Genomic DNA, 22603 nt, shown 5'->3' with positions numbered 1-22603 from the left:
ACCATGCGAACAAAGCCTGAGCATGAGACTGAGATAAAGACACCGAACCGACAGCAGACAAGGGAGAGACTGGCACAATATGCAGGGGGGAAAACACAGGTGTACGGCATGAGACAATCAGGGAGACAGGAGTGGCTGAGGGCAGGTGAAGGGAATTAACCAATCAAGGAGACAGAGGAGACGGAACAGGGCGTTACATCATGCTCTTTTGCTTAGTGTTGTCTTTCTCCAGAAACAATGCTACTGTGACAATAGCAGCCCAACATATGTTTCATCTGTACAGGAACAACAGGCATATTATTACAATCTAAAAAGAAAGACAGGACATAAACTGTAGAAACCAAAAAGACAAACATTTTTAGAATGAGGGATGAAAGAGAGAAACACAGTTTGAAAGCAGGATATATGGACCTGCTGCGTGTGTGAGATAGAGTGAGACAGATATAGACGGGGATGGATCATCAAAGGATAAGTGAGAGTATTGAAGGGACAGCCTTATCACACCATGCAGGTCCGTCTCAGTCTGCCCTCAGGTGAAGAGGAACATATCAGTTTGCCTGCCTCTCTCTTTCTTTCTCCCTTTCCTCTTCGCCTTTGTGTGGCTGGTACATTTCTGCAGTGGGTGCTCAGTCGTTAGGTAATAGTGAGGCATGTTGCAACATGAAACGGTGGCAGAGCATCAACGTTCTGTATCCTCTTGAGAGGCATGACACCAACGTGCAAACAGGATGTCTCGCTGCAACTGACACTAGCAGACCTGCATTGTGATGAGCACATCAACGGATCTGCACTTCCCCTCAGCTCAACACAGCTTTTTTGCATCTTTCAGCTCCTTGTTTCTGTTTTCTGCCAAAAGGCAGAAACATGTCTATAATGAGTCATTGAAGCTTTGTGTGACACGATGGACAGTAAAACAAAAACAGTAAATGGTCAAATGGATTTGTACTTGTACAGCGCCTTTCTAGTGCTAGGACCACTCAAAACACTTTAACACTACATCTCATTCACCCAATGATACTCATTCATACACTGATGGCGAACAATTTAGGGTTAAGTGTCTTGTTCAAGGACACATAGACCTAGATTGAAGGATCCGGAAATCAAACCGCTGATCTTGTGATTGAAGGATGTCCAGCTCGACCTTCTTAGCCACAGTAAACTTAACATTGTCACAGACAACGTGTTTAGTAGCTGGAGAACCAGATGTGTCTCTCAGAAGTTGGTTGAGACCAAAGCAGCTACAAAAAAGGGAATAATTGGGCTTGCATTTATTGGGTAGCCAGAAACTCTTCTCAAACTGTTTCTGCTAGATGTGTCAATAGGTATGCAAATAAGTTTGCCACAAAAACTTTTAAATTGATAATATATCAATATTGTGATTAAAGTTTGTCACGCTGCCCCCAACTGGTTCAATAAAATATGATTGCTTTAACCAGTCATTATTATGTTGTTATGAGTGCACCATTTGTAACCTAATTATATAAAGATAATACGATATGGTAACTTGGGCTTTTACATAAACCCATTATTACTATTGTATAACCAAAGTTGTGCCAGTTTATATTTGATATGGTGAGTACTATAATACGCCACTAATACTTGATTTGTCAATTTATTTTACTCACATTGGAATAACACTACATTAATCTATAATATACCTATTGGGTCGGCTGAAGCTCATAGGGGAGTGTGGTCGTCCCGTTACCTCATGTACCCGGTTCCATCCCCGCTCTGCCCATTAGTTGCATGTTGAAGTGCCCTTGAGCAAGACACTGAACCCCGGTTGCTCCCCGGGTGCTTCACTGCAGCCCATTGCTCCTTAATAACGAAGGATGGGTCAAGAGAAGAATTTCCCCGCTGTGGGATCAATAAAAGTGTCCATTTCTTTATTTCTTATCCTGCATGCTTTTGCGATGTTTGTGTGTGTATGTTATATCTACAATGCCAGAGCATGGACACAAACTCCTGCCAGACCCAGGCACCGGTCCACTTGTTTTTGTAGTTTCAGTACAGTTCTGTCAGTACAAGCCTTTTCTCCTGACACTGTGTTCCCATCCCTTTATTTCTGTGAGAGCAGGAGACTGACTCTCAGTGTCAGAGTCTGTGTATTGATATCTCCTCCTTGCCTTAGGACACGAGGTCCAGCACTACGCCTCCTCACCCATCTCTCGTGTTTTCTCCCAGCAGGACAGATACATTCCCCTTTTTCTTTCTCCCTCAATCGTCTCATCCTTCTTCTTCTGGTGTCCCCCTCTCCCTCACTGTCTCTCTCTTCATCCTTCTTCAAGGCCGATGCTCATTTGAACTTCTTCACCCAGTCACGTACATGATTCAATGACATCCTCTCATTACACACCAGAAAGATATCCTGCTGGTCACATTTGTATTGACTCTGCCTTCACCTGTGTGTCTGATCTGCATGTCTGCCCCCCATGATTGTGACTGTGCCAGTCTTTCTCTCTGCAGGGTCTGTTCTCGTGGTGCATATCTCCCCGTTTTACTTTCCAAATGTTAATTCCGTTAAATTATTTCATTTTTAATAATCAAATGTCAAAGTACAGCAGATTTACCTCAGAAGTGAATATAATGAAGGGAGGAAACTGTTCTTCATCAATGATCTTTGCCACTTAAACAAAATATGTTTCATCTGCACAGGAACAGTGGGAGGGCAGGACATAAAGAGCATAATGAGAATATATAAAGAGAGACATAAAATGTTAGAAAAAGGGGAGAAAGATCAAAAAAAAGATAGAGAGCAGGACATTATTTATTCAGATTTGAATCTCATCTGTGCACATTTCTTTTATTGTTGACCATTATATCTGGATATGTATCTAATTATCTGCCTTGAGATATGAACCATGAGAACGAATACACAATAACAAGGTTTGTTAAATGTGTGTTCATGTTATAGATAGTAGTTACATCATGTTGCGAAAGGTGTGTGGTCTCGTGGCCACTTGACCTGCAGGTGTTGTGTGTATGTTTTTTATATGAGCTTGTGTTATTTGCAGGTATGCTGCCTCTATGAATGTTGACATTAGTTTGATTCTCCTTGGGGCCGTCAGTGGTCAAGAAGCTGTAACGGATTACACTGGCTCAATCCCCTTGAGAACCCATCTTTAATATTAGTCTCTCACAGGGTTATTACGGTTGTATTCCTTTGTATTCAATGTGGGGCTTAAGACGGATGGAGTGTATGCCATGATTCAATATTGCTGATATGTCATCTTGTATTCTGCATTATTGAGTTGAGCTGCTCTCAACGGAGACTGATTGCATCCTTATCTTGTTTCAGTCAAACTAAAGTTCAGGTAATGAGGTTTCATTGTCTGGAATAAATGGCACAAAAAATGTGAAATAACAAACTAGCCTAATTTCCAGTTCCCGAAGAAATACCCTAAAGACTCTGTATTATTTTCTGGAGCAGACTGACAAACGAGGAAAGTCCTTTCTTTGATGGGAATCTCCATGCCTCTCTGTTGTGGAGGTGAGCTAATTGGATCCATACAGGACGGTCAGAGTAATTACGTGTCCAGTAATGCTCCACTGGAGCTCTGTCATCAATGCATTGTCAAGTTGCTCACCGCATCAAACAACCTTTTAGCCTCTGATTGATTTAGTAGAAGACCCAGTCCCGTCCCTTATTACCCTATTACCCCCTCTTTCTATTCTGCACTGGATCAGTTTCTCATTTATTGGCATCATGTGATGATTCTAAATTTCTCGAAGGCTCTTTCTTTCTCGGTGTGTGCATTCTCTCGTAATGAGCGAACACTTAGTTTGTTTGTATTTATGTGTGTTTGTTGTCTATAAGATGATAGTGAATCCCCTGAAAACATGGTCGACTGTCTGTGGCAACGTGTTTATTAAATGAAAAGGTATTATTTTTATACACAAAATCACATTTTCCAACTGATGCTCCTTATTAAGTATATGTTCTAGGGCAGCTTGCATATGACAGATTTCACATCTTTTAAATGAATGTGCCTACTAAATTACTAATAATCTTGAGCGCTATGTCACAGTTTTCACTTCAGATTTATATATACCGTGCAAGATCAGAAAGCTTGACAGGCGAAGCAAAACATTTGTGAGAAAAAGGCTCAGCTAATAGTCAACAGACAGAAAACTCACTAAAGGTCAACTAAATGAAATAACCTATGGTATGATGTACTGTCTACATGTCTGACAATAACTCTGCTAGCTCTATCTAGCCGTGTTAGTAACTGTGTTGATAAAACACCCACTGAACTCCTTTTATTACTATTTTATTAAAAAGTAACGATTTACCTCATTTTGAATTAGCTCTTTTGTACACAGATTTTCTACAGTTTTTATACTTTGTTTTAAGTTTAGTTTCTTGCCACCTCCTCTGCATTCAAATCTGTGCCATCTGCAGAGGAGGAAAGCCAATGAATTAACTTGATTACCGGCTACACGTCTGTGTTTTTAGTTGTGGGAGACCGACAGAAGGCATCAGCTCGAGCGCTGATGAGACAGGCTACCTCTCTTTTTACTCAAAATGACCGCTGAAAGAACCTGCTCTTCAAGGATATTACTCACTGACCCATGATCCTCATGTGAGCTGAATTTACTTAATGAATTGTGCAGTGAGTGGCAGCTGAAACTAATCCAGCAATTCTCTGTGTCCTCTCTCTCTATCTCTCTCTCTCTCTCGCTCCCTCTCTCTCTCTGACAGTGGCTCGACAGGGCCTCAGCATCCTGACAGGACAATTAGACAGCAATTTGCGTATCTGCCTCGTTCCATTTGCCTTGTTCATATGAGCATAAAATAAATTAATCTGTCTTTTGGACCTGTGTATGACATCAGAGTCACACAGACTAACTTTGTCCTCCATAATCGAGGATCCCAAACTCCACCCCATCTCTCTTTCATTGTTCCTGACTCAGACCTCTGTAGTTGTCCCATCCTTTCCATTTCTATCAATGTTATATCCTCTACTCTACACTTTCAACTTCATATCTCCTATCAGTGTCATCCAGGTCAGCGCTCCCGGACAGAAGTTTAGTGAAGATCTTGATGGCTTTTTTTTTTTTGCCTTCCAAGTAATCCTTCAGTAACAATTTATACTCGCTGCCCTCTGTACAATATATGTAAATCTCACTAAGATTGTGTTTACAAATGTCTACTACAGTAGCAATTAACGGGCCATGGTTTGAAAACAGAAAGCCCTTACTTGATATATTAAAGCAATAAAACTCAGTCAGTTATTGAATGAAACAATTTAGATTTCCTTAGTATAAAATGTATGTTAGAATTTTGTGTTGTATGTATTTTACTTAGTTCAACGAGAGTCTATATTGTGTTGATGTACCTTGAGTTTCTCTTAAGCCATCACTCGTGGATGACGCTAGCTGGCATTTCATTAAAAGCCCAGGAGACTCATTGATGTAATTTTTTTTGCATTTTTGCATGTTCAATGCACTTAAATATTAATAGGGGCGGTTTATTTTATTCTTGTATAAACAAATTTATTTTCAAGCTCAAAAAACGCATGCAAATGGACTCTTTTAAGATAAGATTCGTCTTCTCGCCGGAAAAAATACTTTTCAAATGATAAACTATTTTAGTTCAGACACAACGTCAGAGACCAGATTAAAAAATGTTCTGTCAAGGTGAAAGAGATGAACAGCCTTTTTGTTCAATGATGCTTCAGTCTGAGAGACCTTGAGTTTAGAGAGAGAGAGAGAGAGAGAGAGAGAGATCAAATAAGAATAAATATGCACTAATAAACACATGAGACGAAGTGGTTTGGTCTGTTTCTTAATATTCTTTTTAGCTATTAATATTCATATTACATCAAATGCATTAAACTGCAGGGAAAAACACAGACAGTTGGAGCAAAATAGTTGCCTCTTTAATCTTTATATTGTTACATAAAGGTGATCCTGGTAATGATCCACTATGAATTCAAAAGAAACACTCTTTTGTTTCTGAGAAAACCTCCATACAATTTAACCTGAACAATCTCCATGCCAGCATGTGGCTCATCACAGCCACACGTCTCACCTGTGTTGTAATTAATGATGCAGAGCTCCAGGCCAGACTCATTAGAAAGAAGATGACGCACACCGCCGTTCCCCTCATTTAACCAGTGTTTTGGATGGAGCCGCTGGGGGCGGACGACCAGCAACGGACGATCCTGAGGGAATTATTAGAGGACAAAGACGTTTGAATTGATCTGGCCTCTTTCATGGAGCTGTGTTCCACCAGCGGATCTGCTGTGTGTTGTGGAATGGCGGTGCGTAACATCACTCCAAATAGAAACAGAGAGGATGCAGATATAGGCTGCCTCCTGTGAGAAGTGAGGAAAAAGCCTTCAGTATCGGCTATAACTGGTGGATTACAGAGCTGGCAAGAATACATCCAGAGTCAAGCTGAACAAATCCTACCCCTCACTTTACCCTAAATGTGATGAATATGAGTTGGAGGAGGAGACTTTAACTCACCTCTTCTGGTCACTCCCCCACCTGTACGAGGTGTGGGAGGAGCTATTCCATGGTACAGTGGGTCCACCCTGATGGGAATTGTGCTGGACTGGTCTGTTTTGAATACGGCTTCCAACTTCCATATGAGAGTCGACTAACCCTCATGTTTGGCATGGTTGTGATGGTGGGTTATTTCGAGGGATTGCAAATCTTCCTCCCCTTAAAATATGGCTCAATGGAATGATTTTTCTGTGTATACTTTTAAGCTATGGTACTCTATGTGTAACTGTTTAAATTTGTGAAGATTTAGGGACATTTTCTGTTGATTATGTTATGTGTGATATGCATTTCCATTTATTCCGGTCTATGTTCTGTATACTGAGAAATACTCCGTGCATCATGTGCTTCTCCCTTAATGTACTGTCAGCCCCTCTTGGCGACTGGTAAGTGTATTTTTTATATTGAAAAAGCAACTAAAAAAACAACTAATTAATCTTTATTCTGCCTTGATGGCATTGATGCCTTTTGGCATAATCTTTTTTTTAATCGTTTCAGCAACTTGTTATGTTACTTATTTTTCCACCTTTACCCCTGTTTTAGTTACTTTTTTCTGCCCCAAAACATTATCTTTTCCAGCTGCCATCATTTACTTTTTTAATCTATTTTTCTACGCTCAGCTATTCACCTTTCCAAAATGCTCCCAGTTTACTGTCGGTCAACTGTTAGATTGCTGCTGTCCAATAAATTAGATTTCATCCTCATGGTCCAATCTCCTCCTAATTAAGTGCCTGAAACACAAACACACACACACACACACACACACACACACACACACACACACACACACACACACACACACACACACACACACACACACAAACAAACCTTAAGGCAGAGTGTGTACTCCTGGACATGGGTCTCCAGGGTCAATTATAGCAGTGTAATGTTTGTAATTGGCTAATTTTCAGCCCATTATCCTATTTTATGTCTTATGCAGCAGGTTGTAATTTAGTAGAAGATTGATGGCCGGTCTGGCTCTGGGTGATAGATGATAGTCAGTGCTGGAAAAGGGGAGCGCCGTCATTAATAGTGTCTAGGAATGAGCTGTCATGTCACCCGGCTCACACACAGGGACAGCTTGGAGGGCGAGAGACTGCCCTTGAAGCAGCGTGAAGGGAATTAAGTCAATATTACAGGCAGTATACATGCATGCTAAAAGCATATTTAGGTATACTGTATTTAGACGCTAAACCCACACATGGACTGAAGAAAAACTCTACACAAAATCCAGAATATTGTAAATATACATTTGTTATTTATTTCTCTCTAACAACATCAGTTAAGTGTCTTCTCTAGTTATATTGCTGCAGCGTGCCACTGCATTTCTTTTTACCACTCTTCCTGCCTTGCTCAGTGTGTTTTAATCACATCTTTGAATACCAATTACAGTGCCGAGCGAGCGCACCTCAGAAGGGGTCCTACAGGATCTGACAGCGATTAAAAAGGGGTTTTGTGCGTCTACGACGCCTGCCTTCTTTCAGCCATCCAGACCAAAAAAAAGCCAACGCTCACTTTTCCAGAAGTGCCAGAACTTGTGAAAGGCAATTCCAAACGAGTGACAGAGTAATGGATGAGGGCAGCGAGGGCCATCAGTCAAGTGTTGAACAGAACTAAGTCAGAGTTCTAGCTAACGTATACTCACAGCCGCTACCCTGGCTCGGCACTAGCTGCAAATGACTCCAGGCAGTCCACTGTAGCAGGAAATTACTTTTCACAATACAGATATATTGTATGAACATGTCTGTTAAGTATTTTGAACACTGAACTGGTTTGAAGTTTTAAAGCTCTTTGTCTCCGACGTCAACGGCTATTGTACAGAAATGTGAAGGGAAGAGAATATTCCGGGATTCTTAAGGATTCTGGCAACATTGATAATTATAGTGAATACGGATCAAATGCCCTGAGAGTGTTTTGCCTCCAGTCGGGCGACGGAGCAACAGGTATTAAAATATAATACTTTGAGAGGCTTTGTTGGTCGTTAAATAAAAGTAGATAAATAAAGATTTAGTTCACTTCATCTAGTGCTCATCTGCTCATGATCTATACGCATAGCCATGATATGTGAAGCATGGCACCTTGAGCTCTAAAGCCCTGCAGCTTCTGAAATCATTTACAGATGTGTTATTAGTATTCTGTCATTGGTTTTCATTGTAGCGTTACATCCCTGAGGATCTCTTAGCCTCAGCTAATTGTGAGAGAGTAAGTGAGAATAAAGTGAAAATGAAAACGCTGTGAGAAGAGGGACAAAGGAAAACTCCCTCGTCTATGATTCTCTACCTCCCACGGCACAAACGAACAAACACGGTCTAATACCAACCTCCTCCTGCCCTTCTAAGACCTTTTGTTGACCTTTTTGTGTCATTTCACTTTATCACAGCTGTCGCTACGAGGTGAGGATTTCATCAGCTCACAGTCCATACGGCGAGTTATTGTGTGGCGGCAGACTCTGGTGCGGCAGAGCAACATTCAGAAATGGGGAAACAGACGTGTCTTGCATCATTCTTTAACTGTTAAAATGGCATTATTCACAATTTACTTTTTTTTATGTGACTGTAAACATGAGGTGTTCCTCAGAGCCGTTTGGGGTTCAATACTTCAAAAAATAGAAAGTAAATAGGATTGCAAATCATTGATGCTCAGTATTGGCACCTTTCCCAGTCTCAGTCCAAGATCATCAGTACCACTCGGCTGCTTTGTGTAGACAGTTTGTTTTATTTAACATAAATGTTTAATGTTCCTGTCCTACCTTGTGAATGTTGCTGTCACAGTATACACTAAGACTAAGTAAACGTGACTTCTTAATGTGCACCAGGACTGAAATGCATTGGTATGCAGACAAACTGCCCGTTCTTTTCCAGATTCACAATGTGACTCATGGTCAGTAAACTTTATAAATGAATTCTCTCTCAGCTGAAGAGGTGAACAATGATCAAACATGACAGCGTTGCTTGCATGAGCTCTTGCCCGTCGTCTGTTATGACAATCATAACTAGCAGACAGAGATTGATGAAAGATGACAGATTAGGTTATCCCAACCTCCACAGCATATCAAAATTACACTGCTCATTACATCCTCTCAAGATGTTTTCTCTAAATGTACCTGATGTACCTGCCTCGGTCTTCTCACCCCACAGCGCACACCGCTGCTGGTCCACCTGAGTGACGGTTCAGTTATGTTGTTTTAATAAGCGAGGTCTCCTGGGGTCCTCAAATACCTCCTGATGTCCCTCTGTTTGCTGTAAAGCTTTAATTATAAAGTTTAACTAAAGAGAAACAGGGTCATGTGAGAGAGAAAAGGAGAAAAAGAGTGTGATACAAAAGAGAAAAAAAGAGTGTATTTCTGTTGAGTATTAATTGGTTCCGTCTGTTCACTGATTTCAAGAGGAGCGATGCTCGTTCTTACCGTATCACTGAGGGCTGAGGCAACAGCCATGAAGGAAGATACAGTACAGGACCTATTGTTGTATGAGACGACGAGTTAGATTAGTTTATAAATGGACTGTATATTTATATGCAGTGTGCATATCGGTCACAACTTATTATAAAACCACACTCTGTTTTGTTTTTTAAATTGTAAATGTAGTCCTGATCTCTTTAATGGGAAATGTGGGTCCATGATTAGATTTCTGTGGAGCCCTGTAACATATAATGTTTTTTAATACCAGTTAATAAGCTGATAGTTTAATATGTATAGCTGGAGCTTAGGGTGGACTTTTGTGGTTGAGGTTAAAGTAAGAACTTTTTTAATTAATGTAGGAACTGAGGTCTGTTGTCTCTGCCTTAATTTAAGATGCAGTTACACATGCCCTTGAAATGCAGGCACAATTATGTCTATAGTTAATTTAGTTCAGTTAAGTCCGTTTTAATTATAAATACTCTTACTGTTCAGTTACTAGTGTCAGCTAGTGTCAACACCACAGAAGTAACGCAGTATACTCATGTCATGTCAATCTATTTAGAGACAAATGAAAAAATAAAATCATTTATTGGCTTTTATTTGACAGTTGACAGTGAAGTGGCAGACTTTGAAATAAGGGGAGAGAGAGCTGGATGACTGAAGCAAAGGTGCTAGAATCAAATCAGAGCCTCTGCTCTTATGTGCCATGTGTAACCATTGAGCCATCAAGGCACTTCAACACTGTCAACTTTGAACTATAGCTGTAGCTTTCTGCAGAGGGAGTACATTCCTATTAATAAACACATATATTAATACTGAATCCTTTTAAAATCAGCAATACTAAATGCCACCCATTCAAGATAATTGGATATTGGAAAGAGCTGCAGATGCAAACAGAATTGGCATGAGTGTATCTGACTATTATAATGTCAGCTATATACTCCTGGCTGTCAGCCAATACAAGTGGGTCTTCGGTGCTTTGCCTTGAACTCGAGCCCTGCTGACATTTTTGAAGCAGGGAACAAAACATAGATATTTTTAATATGTAGTTTCTCGATAAAGATTTCCTCTTACGCCGTCCCTGCTTTGGCCCGTGTTTGAGTGTACGTGTGTTTGTGTGCAGCGAAGCATGTGCTTGAGAATTTGAGTGTGTGTATGTTTCTTCTATAAACCAGTGGGCCATATCCTTCTTTTCTTATTGAGCAGGTGAGCTGACAGAGGTCAAACTCAGAGACATTGACATTTACAGCTCAGAGGCTTATGCAGACTCCCCGCTGTACCTGGCAGTCTGTGATTATCTCACAACCAGCCGTGCCAGCAACAGAGGGGTGTGCACAATGTAGAAAGAAAAGAATCACACTTTTTTGAATGTCACTTAGGAGAGGAGAGGAGATGAGAGAAGAGAAGAGGAGATGAGATGAGATGAAAGGAGAGGAGAGGAGAGGAGATGAAAGGAGAGGAGAGGAGATTAAAGGAGAGGAGAGGAGAGGAGATGAAAGGAGAGGAGAGGAGAGGAGAGACTCTGTTGAAAACATAATGAACAGATTACGATAGGTATGAAAAGGTTGTCCAGGACAGCGGATTGACCTCAGAGAATGGTTAAAGTAACATGTTATGCGTTATGAGTTTTTTTTCCTGTCTCCTATGGCATTTTGAAATTGAAAACTACAAACATTGCTCCATGCAACAAGCTGGACCTAAATCGGGCGTATTGTTGGTCTTACTTCTCATGAAATGTTATCCGAACGTTGTTATTCGTCCACTGAAAGTAGATGAAAAGGGTTGTTCTGAGGCAAACAGCAGGTGCCTGTGGAACAGAGGAGGTAGGGAGGAAGGTGAGAAAGAGCTTGAGATGTGTCGGGGGGTAAAGATGGGTAAAACAGTGTTGATGTTAAGAGCTGGATAATTGCTTACCGCTTTGAAATACGCTAGAGAGGAAATAACAAGGCACATGAGAAGAAGAGGAAGAGGAGGGGGAAGCACTCTGACATACTCAGGAGGTTGATGGTGGTATTTATACCTGCATAAGTTATCACACACACTAGTTAGCGCCTCTTTTTCCTTTCTCTTTTATCTCCTGCACCTTCTCCTATCATCTCACCTTTTAATCCACTCCTTTGTGTCTCTTTGACCTCTTCTGTCGGACATGCCAGTGTCCTCCAATTCCTCGGGTGCTCTTTTTCCATTTGGTTGAGGGCTCTTGTCCCGTAGCTCAGATGACTTCAGTCTGTGAACAGCCGAAGTGAATAACTAAGCTTTGTGGTCCCTCGTTTGATGGACTCTGCCACCACACACACACAATTTGTACAATTTTCCACTTAACTTGTTCAACAACTCTCTGCCGGCATTTTCTGTTTACATATTTTCTCTGGAGGGCGAGTTATTTATCAGTTATGACACTCGACCCGACACTCGTTCAGTCCCAAGTGGTCTTTTATTAAACGGTCCATTGTTCTGACTTCAGTCACCCAAAACACTCGCTTGTGAACACTGCCAGAAAGCTTTTCAGAGTTTTTCCCTTCAGCATTTAAGTCACACAACTGCATGTTCACAACAGTTCAATTAACAGTCAACACTGACAGCCACAGTTTATGTATTCTATCCCATAATTTCAGAGGCTGCAATTAACACTAATTGTATTGCCGACCACAAAAGCCCCCCCGCAGAATGAATGTGTTTTGTCTGCGATATTGAATTCTCCTCAAATTCGTCAGCGTTTTGGTGAAAGTAGAAAAGTGTGTGTGTGTGTGTGTGTGTGCGGTTGTGTGAGTGTGTGTGCATTGGCCTCCTGACTGTGTGAGCGGTTTCATTTGTCACCCTGAGGTCAAGTGGATAGTGCGACAATCTCCCCGATGCAATTAGGAAGTGGCCGGCTTTCTGAAGGAGCCCAGTGAGCCTGTGATGAATTGCTCCCGCATGTCTCTCTTTAACTGACTGTGAGCCTGCTGCGACTGCACCGGTCAACACATGCATGGACCCGTGCACACAGACACACGCACACAAACACACACACACACACACACACACACACACACACACACACACACACACACACACACACACACACACACACACACGCGTTGTGTGAAAACCAGCCTGTTGTATTTCGGTCTGCCAACAGACTTTTGTTAAATTAATTGAGATTTGTATTTCTTTACAGTTTAACTTTTAATTGAGGCCATTTCTGGAGGAAAGTGAGGTGTCTAAATAGATGTTTGACCAAGGTCATTGAAAAGCCTTTCAGGAGATATATAAGTTGTAACATGATTCTGAAAAACTGTAGTATTTAAATGATGTCTAAAGGCCATACCTGATTTATTCATTAAATCAGGTATGCATGTGTTGCCATTGAATGAGTTGGAGACATATGTTTTTTCTCCAATGTTGACCTCTAATTCTTAAGTCATGACTTTTCTAATCAATTAACTTTGCTTCTGGCAATGCGTTTCTTTTTCAGAAATGTCTCTGGTAATGAGTAGTGGAGTTAAGCTTTGAGTGTAGATGTATTAAAACATGTAAGTAAAAAAGGAATCTATAGAGGAAAACATATCCTCGAGGTAACTGCCTGCCGCTAAGTGTCCTCGTCGTGTCCTCGTCGTATCCTCGTCGTGTCCTCGTCGTGTCCTCGTCGTGTCCCCCTCGTGTCCTCATCATTTCCTCATCAAGCTAATTCAGTATAAAGTAGATGTGCTATGCATAATAACTCCAAACAATTTAGGTTTTAGCAAATTGACTTATTCATGCACACACAAAATATGTCATATATATATTTTATTTTTACTCTTAAAACTCAAAATCACATATCACACTTACATAATTGTTTTAAACTAGAAAAGTAGAACAAAGCGCACCCTTAACCTTGAAATAACAAATCAATAAATAAACAATCTCAAAAATATAAATTTAGATTCTTCAATGATAATTTTGTTTCTATACAGTACCTAGATAACAATTGAATAGACATTACAATTATGTCATAATCATCTATGGTACAATGCATACAATCAAAAGACTACATTAATTTAAATAAATATTATTATATAAATAATATATTCTTTTATAATTCTCACACTACTGATTAATACATATTGCCAGGCCATAAATAATTGCATATTTTACCTCCATTTTCAAGGACCAGCCTTTTCACTCATGCTGAGCTTTGGGAAACACATTTATACTCAAATTGCATTGCACTGAAATAACAATGCACAGACAAGTGTTTATTTAGATCTCTATGGAATCAAGATGAGAAGGTGAGATAACCAAGACAGCCAAAGCATTAAACAATAAATAAAAAAAATAGGTTGACATTACACTACCGTTCAAAAGTTTGGGATCACCCAGACAATTTTGTGTCTTTCATGAAAAATCACACTTTTATTTATCAAATGAATATAAAATATAGTCAAGACATTGACAAGGTTAGAAATAATGATTAATATTTTAAATATTAATTTTGTTCTACAAACTTCAAGCTCAAAGGAAGGCCAGTTGTATAGCTTATATCACCAGCATAACAGTTTTCAGCTGTGCTAACATAATTGCACGGGTTTTCTAATCAGACATTAGTCTTCTAAGGCGATTAGCAAACACAATGTACCATTAGAACACTGGAGTGATAGTTGCTGTAAAAGGGCCTCTATACACCTCTGGAGATATTTCATTAGAAACCAAACACTTCCACCTAGAATAGTCATTTACCACATTAACAATGTAGAGAGTGTATTTCTGATTAATTTAATGTTATCTTTATTGAAAAAACAGTGCTTTTCTTTGAAAAATAAAGTCATTTCTAAGTGATCCCAAACTTTTGAACGGTAGTGTATTTCTGACTGCAAAAAGGATGAATACATGTGATTACAGTTAGACTGTTATTAGGTTAACCTTTACAATATAAAGAACAATTTTTTTAGATGTCTAAAATAAAAACATACGGTCTCTGATATGTAAGTATTGCATCGCATCGCATGAGACTCATACCAACAATACCAAACAATCATATCTCATAAAACTGGTGACTCGGTGTTCATGGAACAGCAGGAGCCTGAACATAAAGTCCATGTTAGTGCAGTGTGAGGCTGTCATGACAACGCAAACGTATTTAGTCAGTCTGGAGAAAGTTCTGAAGCTATAGAAAGTTCTCTCTCATGTCTAAATTGTCTTTCTTCTGAGGAGTTAGCGGGTACAGCTGGAGTGACTGAAGCTCCAGAGCAAACACACACCGCTGTTTGCTCAGCCATGTGCGCCACATGCCACTGCGGTATTTAAAGCTTCGAGTTGGAAATCTCTTACGTCTACAATACAATGCACAAAAGATGAAACCGGAAAAACACAAACGATCTGGCGACATTTTGGACTGCAAATTTCCTTATATATTTTGGAATACATTGTCGTGTCACCGGCTGTCGGGGCAGTGCAAGACAGCTGAACAACAGGCACAATCAGAAGGTTCAAATGAAGGGGAAGGTTTATTTTTCCATGCCACGGGCAACTCAGGTAATTCCTTTAAATTAAAAATGTAAAAAAGTCCACACAAAAAAGTAACACAGCAAAGTCCAGGTTACGAGGCCCTCCTCTTCATCGTCCTCTTTATTGTTTCCCTCCTCATAGATGTCCTTCCCCATCCTGCTTGTCCAGCTCCTCCTCTCCAGGTGCTCTCCCCTCTCCATTAGGTGCCTTAAGCACCTGCAGCTGGGTGACTGATGAGGCAGTCTGGGAGATGGAGCGTCGGCAACGGCGGCCATTTTGTGGAGTGGCCGCTGCTCATGAGTGGGAATGTCGTGCCCCTCCACTACCTGTCCCCTTGTGATGCCACACTATATATACAAAACATACGTTTTTAAAAAGACTAATTGAAGAGAATCTTAATATTTTCAATATACTGCTGGTGACTTGATATATAGAATTGGGGTTTTTAACTCTTACCATAACAAAACACAGCAAAAACAAAGCAATATACCATGTAAATACAATCTGAAACACTGTAATGAAGCCCTCATTGTTATCCATTGTGTGTATTTGTGGAGTTAATGTGCATAATGTTCAGTATATGTTTTTCATTGGTGTATTCAGTTTTTTTCAATTCAGTTTATTTGTATAGCCCATTCTCACAAATTACACATTTGCCTCAGAGTGTTTTACAATCTGTACACATAGACATCCCTGTCCCAGAGCCTCACATCGGATCAGGAAAAACTCCCAAACAACCCTTTCACGGGAAAAAAGGGAAGAAACCTTCAGGAGAGCAACAGAGGAGGATCCCTCTTGAGGATGGGCACGTGCAATATATGCCATGTGTACAGAAGGAATCATTATACACAAATTAAAACACAGTAGCAACACAATCAATGAATATGACAGAGTGTATGTATAGTTGGTCGTATGCACTCAATAATAATGTATAATGTGTGTGCATGTGTGGTTTTGGGTGTATCTGTGTGAGATGAAGTGTGATGCAGTGATTACATGTAATTAAACAAGGGGAACACGGCTGAGTGTGATCTGAGTATTGAGAGCAAGAGAGTTAAGGAATCAGGGCTTAAACCGCCTGATACTCTGTCTGCTTAGAAACCCACTTTAATCAAGGTCTTACAGTTTCCCTCACACACACACACACACATGTATAAGGTCAAATCTTGATACTGAAGCTCTTATGTCTAATGCTCTACACCAGCGGTTCCCAAACTCAAGAATGCCGCGGCCCAATTTGAAATCTGAAAATCTTCTGCGGCCCACTGCAGCATAGAAACGGCTTGTCGTATTCTGCTCACGAGCTGCTTCAACACATCTTCAGCCATATCATCAATACGGCGCTTTACTGTGTTATCAGACAAAGAAATCAAATTTAGTTGTTTCGCTGCTTTCTCACCAATCATGACTCCAACCATCTCTTTGGCAGCAGGTAAAATCAAATCCTCCCCAATGGTGTGTGGCTTCCCGGTTTTTGCTATCAGCTTTGCTCCTCGGTAGGACACCTCAATTGCCTTAGCGTTTTCACTGCCAGTGACACATGTGGATTCAATGGTTTTCTTACGGCTCATATACTCTTTTAGCTTGTTTTCAACAAAAAATCGCGGCTTGGATGAATATTGGCCATGTTTGGTTTCTAGATGGCGGCGCAGCTTGCATGGTTTCAGTGCCTCGTTTGCTAGCACCTCCGAGCATAGCACACAGACGGGCAAGGGATTGTCTTCTGGTCCTAAACTGGTACATCCCAGTGATAGGTAGGCTACTCCGTTGAGTACTTTCTACGAACCTTTTTCTTAGTTTTCAGGGATTCATTATCTGAGGACTCGCTTGTTGCGTTTGATTCATCAGCTTTTCTTTTCCCACCTACTAGCCACCGCTCCATTGTACAATTTTCCTCACCAATATTGAGGTAGCTTATTGTGTCAACTAAGATTTCCCGCTATTGACGAGATACAAGACGCATCACTGATCAAAAATAGGTCAGATAAAAGGATAACACGTAATTTAAATCATAAATATTTTTATATTAATTTCAAACTTTTCAAAATTGAAAATTAAAAACATTTTATTTATTTATTGTAAATGACCTCTCGCGGCCCACCTGCAGTACCTTCGCGGTCCACCAGTGGACACTTTTGGAATCGCTGCTCTACACAAACAGACATATGGGCACAGACACAACAGATGGACGACAGTATTTGATTCAGAAGACGAATCCACATGATTGAATTTCCTCTTTCTCTGTTGAGGTTTGACTGAGAAAGAGGGCTCACTGGAGGATTTCTGTACTATCAAGAATTCCTTTCTTAAATGTTGTTGTGCAGGTCACAGAATCAACATCTCGGTGCAGGTGATACGTCGCATGGTAACTGCTACAAAGCTGAAGAGGTCGACTGTGTTAGCGCACTAATTACTGAAGTATTTGCTCTTTACTCCAGATATAAATTCAAGGTGTTATTCCTTGTTCAAGGTGTTTCTTCCCACTCATGTTACCCGTGGGTCACATTATTGGACAGCATGACACATTCTTTCATTTTCATACTGATGAGGCACAATTTCACCTTTCACTTTAAACCAAAGGAATTAAGCAGCACTGTCTATTTTACACAATTGTTTTCCGGGCATCATGGAGTGAATCGCCCAAATCCTCCAGATGAAGACAGCGATTTAAATCAAAGGTCGTGACCCCAGTTTGTCTTTTTATACTGTAAACTTGGTCTTGTTGCATTATAATGAGCATGTTGGTCTAGATATAGTGTGGGCTGTTTTGCACCGAGAGATCAGTAGAACAGCTCTGAAGAATAATCTGAACAAAGTATTAGATTGTGCATCTCGTGAACTGAGGAGCTTTAGTTGAGCAGAGCTCTCGTTAATGTCTTAAAACAACTGGGATTTTCTCGCTGAGTTGTGAAGTCACTTAAAATTGGCGTTCATCTTCTAAACCTAGGTTTTATGTTTCTATTCATATTTCATTTGAGCCTATTCTTTGTGTTGTAGTTTTTTTATTTCCATAATCAAAAACTGGGAAAAAAAACACTTTAGTGATGACAAGGTTGGTTTTATATTTGTTATCAAATTATTTACATGCAGAATGTTGGTTTCTTCTGGTTAGTTTTTCAAGTTGTTTAAATGTAATTAAATGCTATGAAAAATATTGTACAGATCTTTATTTACACATGCCACCACAACCAACAATGTGTTTGCATAATGTTTTTTAGAAAAATGCATCTGATGCATTATATGTTGGGAACAACAATCCTTGGAGAAGTCCTCAATCTTTTTATTTATTTATCCTAAAGCTGTGACGTTATTGATTTTATTATCAGTTTGGTTTTGTTTGACACTTTTTGGATTCATGCAATAATTTTGTGCAGTTAACTCAAATTACAAACACACAACATGCGCACATAACGTTAAAGTAATCACACAAATCAAGTGATACTAATTAAAGTATACCAAATGGCATATCAAAATATATATACATATGGCCTTCAGAAAAATATGCACTTGCACTATATCTGACATAACATTATTTCCACCCCAATAGTCATGCATATTAAACAATTAAGTGTAAGCAATTGTTCAATCCAACAAATAAAATATATTTTTAAGTTACAAATAAAATGTTCTGTCAACTACTGTTTCTTCTGGTAATAATAGATCAATTAGTTCTGGCTCTGTGTGACAATGTGTTAGTTGTGGAGTCTCATTTTCTCATTAGCAGCTTTCATCTTGTCCTTTTCCATTATGTTGTCAATTTATACATGTTCCCTGACTGCTTGAAATGTTCTGTCGATCTAGTTTCTGCCGCTCAAGCTTTCTATGGAATACCATTTTAGAGTAATGTTATTATCAAATATTTGTTACTGACTCTTCCACTTTGCTCTCAATCTGCCAATCCAACGGGCCAACTCCGCAAAGCAAGCATCTCCGATGCTTTCTTTGAGAAGCGACCCCTTTCCCTTGTGACGTATAAGCCAAAAGATTAGACTTCCCTTCATCCATAACCGACAACAGGGTGACATTCTACTGTTCCCTCTCGTTGGGGCTGGTGAGAAGCAAACTAAGTGGCAGCAAAGAAAGTGTGCATGTGTGTGCGTGCACATTTGCTGACAGTTGGAATCCATCTGAAATTTCTTTCATTTCTATTTACATATACATTGGCACATCATATTCGTTCTCCTCGTCTCTCGCTCCATGCTCTTCGTTTGCTCTCTCCATCCTTCCTCCTCTCCATGACTTTGTTACGTTTTCCTCTAAAATGTAATCCAGAAAAAGGAATTTTCCACAACAAATGAAGCGGAAAATGGATTTGCATCCATCCCCAAACTGTGAAGTGGGAGAACCTTTCCCTGCTCCCCAACACTAAGTCAAGGTTTATGTATATGGCTGCAGCAGTAAGACCACCCACCTAAGACCACATTTTCTCAGTGTTTGCCCGTACAAGCCGGTCCACGACCATGCTTATCGCCTTTCTTCCACCACCAGCTGTGGTTATTATTAGTTTTCTCAACAAACTGTCCACATCACATTCCACAACCATATTGGAGACATTTGCAGCTTGATAACAAATCTTAACCAATACAGGGGCCAGGCATCTTGAAAATTGGTTGGGGATCAACCCTTGAAGCCCACTGTGCTGGGCGGCATCATTATCTAACCAAGAAGTTGGTGTAAAAAGTTGAATACGGATCGAAGGAAGTCAGTGCGAGAAAATCAAAGACTTTGCACATGACGGTGGGATATTAATACGAGGGGGGATAGAAGTGAAGAGAAGCCTGTGCTAAGAGGGACCTTTGTGTTTGTCCAGGGAGAATCCCCTGATCCAGGAAGCCTTTTGTCGCTGCTGTTTCCCGCTCGGTTCAGGCAGCCGGGTCAGAGCGCTGCAGCTTCTGCTCCCCTGTGCAAGGATTTTCTAAATCCCTGAAATGAACACTTGGGCAGGAGATGAATTCCAGACATGACTCAAGACCCACAACCATGATATACACACAGAAACACACACACACACACACACACACACACATACATGTTAGGCAGACACAACACGCTAATGTATTCTTTGGTTGACCTGGCACAGTTTGACACGTATCAGACATATGTTTCCTTTCACTTCAACCCAGGAGCCATGTCCTGTGTTTGTGTGAGCAGCTCATGCTGACAAAGATAACCGTGTCCAGAAATGAGACACAAATGTTGAGTGATACCCAAGCTGGAAAGAAAATGTCAGCATTGTGTATATTTTAGCTCACTGGCCATAGCTCCTTTGAACTTCAATGATCTGGTAGCAACGGGTTTGAGAGCTGTGCCGCAGCTGCATGCATTATATAACTAATCTACTAAACAGAACATATATGCATAAACTATAAAATAAACAAAAATAATGAATGAAGAATATTATGAACAGTACGATGAATAACGATGAACCACATGTAAATGAAAAGATTCCATGAGACCAGCTAGAATCAGTGACTCATTGACTGAATTGAGTTATTTAGTTCTATAATGTATGCAGCTGGAGCACAGTTCTGACAACGAGACAACGAGAGAAGTAGAAGCCGATGTCTTCTTGCTTTATCTTCTTGAAAAAAAGGGGTGCAGTTTTATGACGGGAAGAGAAATAACACTTATTTATTTCAACCTTATTTTACTGAATGAATACTAGCTACTTACAAAGACTTAAATTCTTCCAGATGGGAAATGTGTGCAATCTCAGCTGTAAATAAATTCCAAACAGTTGATTTAAGTCACTCGATAAAACCTGATCAATTAAAGACAGAATGAACGAAACAATTAAACAACAGAGATAGACACGTTAATAAATGGATAAGTAAGATCAGCATCTTAAGTAATAGTCCATTTTATTACGATTGTACGTGTCCTCTATGTCTTCAGGAATGTGGCTGAAACAAAGCGCAAAGATGGGGTCATAAAACATGGTGGACTCAGTCTTTACGGTCTAAGTGTCAAGTCCTTATCTTGAGTTGGTCCAGTGTGAGTCTTACCACTTAGTGACTTATGGCTGTGAGACCAGTTTCTGAGAGAAGTTTATTCAGATTGTGTCAGAGACTTTTCTGTTTAAAATGTTTATAATGCCACACCAGCAATGTCATGAAAGAAATGAATGAATTATAAATCCAGATTAGTCCAATTTTTAAAAATGTTTCAAATGCTTTTTTAACATGTTCAAGCAATTAAATCTGAAATTAAGGGCAGTCCCAGGCTGAGTCTCTCCCACAGTGGGATTGGCTGACTGCCTCCATATTAATCATCCTGAGTGTCTGTGCAGCACTAAGACAACGGTGTTACTGTAAAATAAAACATCACATAATCGATGCATCTTTCCGTGTCTTTTTAGGGGCGATTTGTGCCTTTAAGATCTACGGTCAGGATGCTCCATTCGAGGCGGTGGTGTTGAATCGCACATCGGGAGAGGGAGTGCTGCGGGCCAGTCGCCCCGTGGACTGTGAGAGCCAGAAAGAGTACACCTTCATAATCCAGGCCTACGACTGTGGGGCCGGACCCAGCGGGGCCGACTGGAAGAAATCCCACAAGTGAGTCAACAGTGTTTGTTCGTGTTTGGTGGGTGTATTTCTTTTAGCTGTCGATATGACAGATCTGTGTGTGTTTCTGACCAAACGATGGCTTTCTCATTCTGCCCCGGTTTAGTGAGCTAACTTCATGTTTTACAATTTACACTACCATTCAAAAGTTTGGGATCACCCAGACAATTTTGTGTCTTCCATGAAAAATTACACTTTTATTCATCAAATGAATATAAAATATAGTCAAGACATTGACAAGGTTAGAAATAATGATTAATATTTGAAGTATTAATTTTGTTCTTCAAACTTCAAGCTCAAAGGAAGGCCAGTTGTATCGTTTATATCACCAGCATAACTGTTTTCAGCTGTGCTAACATAATTGCACGGGTTTTCTAATCAGATATTAGTCTTCTAAGGCGATTAGCAAACACAATGTACCATTAGAACACTGGAGTGATAGTTGATGGAAATGGGCCTCTATACACCTATGGAGATATTTCATTAGAAACCAGACGTTTCCACCTAGAATAGTCATTTACCACATTAACAATATAGAGAGTGTATTTCTGATTAATTTAATGTTATCTTTATTGAAAAAAAGTGCTTTTCTTTGAAAAATAAAGTCATTTCTTAGTGATCCCAAACTTTTGAACGGTAGTGTAGCTGTTTTTCTATCTAT

General features: G+C 40.0%; 1 protein-coding gene across 1 annotated transcript in view; it reads left to right on the top strand.

Moving 5' to 3' along the window:
• Positions 1 to 22603, top strand: part of clstn2a (calsyntenin 2a) — a 145894-nt gene that overhangs the window by 81471 nt on the left and 41820 nt on the right. Inside the window, exon 3 of the mRNA XM_056420941.1 lies at positions 21738 to 21933. Within this exon, the coding sequence (XP_056276916.1) occupies positions 21738 to 21933 (196 nt within the window). The remainder of the gene's footprint in view (positions 1 to 21737; positions 21934 to 22603) is intronic.

Source organism: Pseudoliparis swirei, chromosome 8, assembly GCF_029220125.1.
Source record: "Pseudoliparis swirei isolate HS2019 ecotype Mariana Trench chromosome 8, NWPU_hadal_v1, whole genome shotgun sequence".
In the NCBI taxonomy this organism is placed as follows: Eukaryota; Metazoa; Chordata; class Actinopteri; order Perciformes; family Liparidae; genus Pseudoliparis; species Pseudoliparis swirei.
This window is presented reverse-complemented; position numbering and strand designations above follow the sequence as displayed.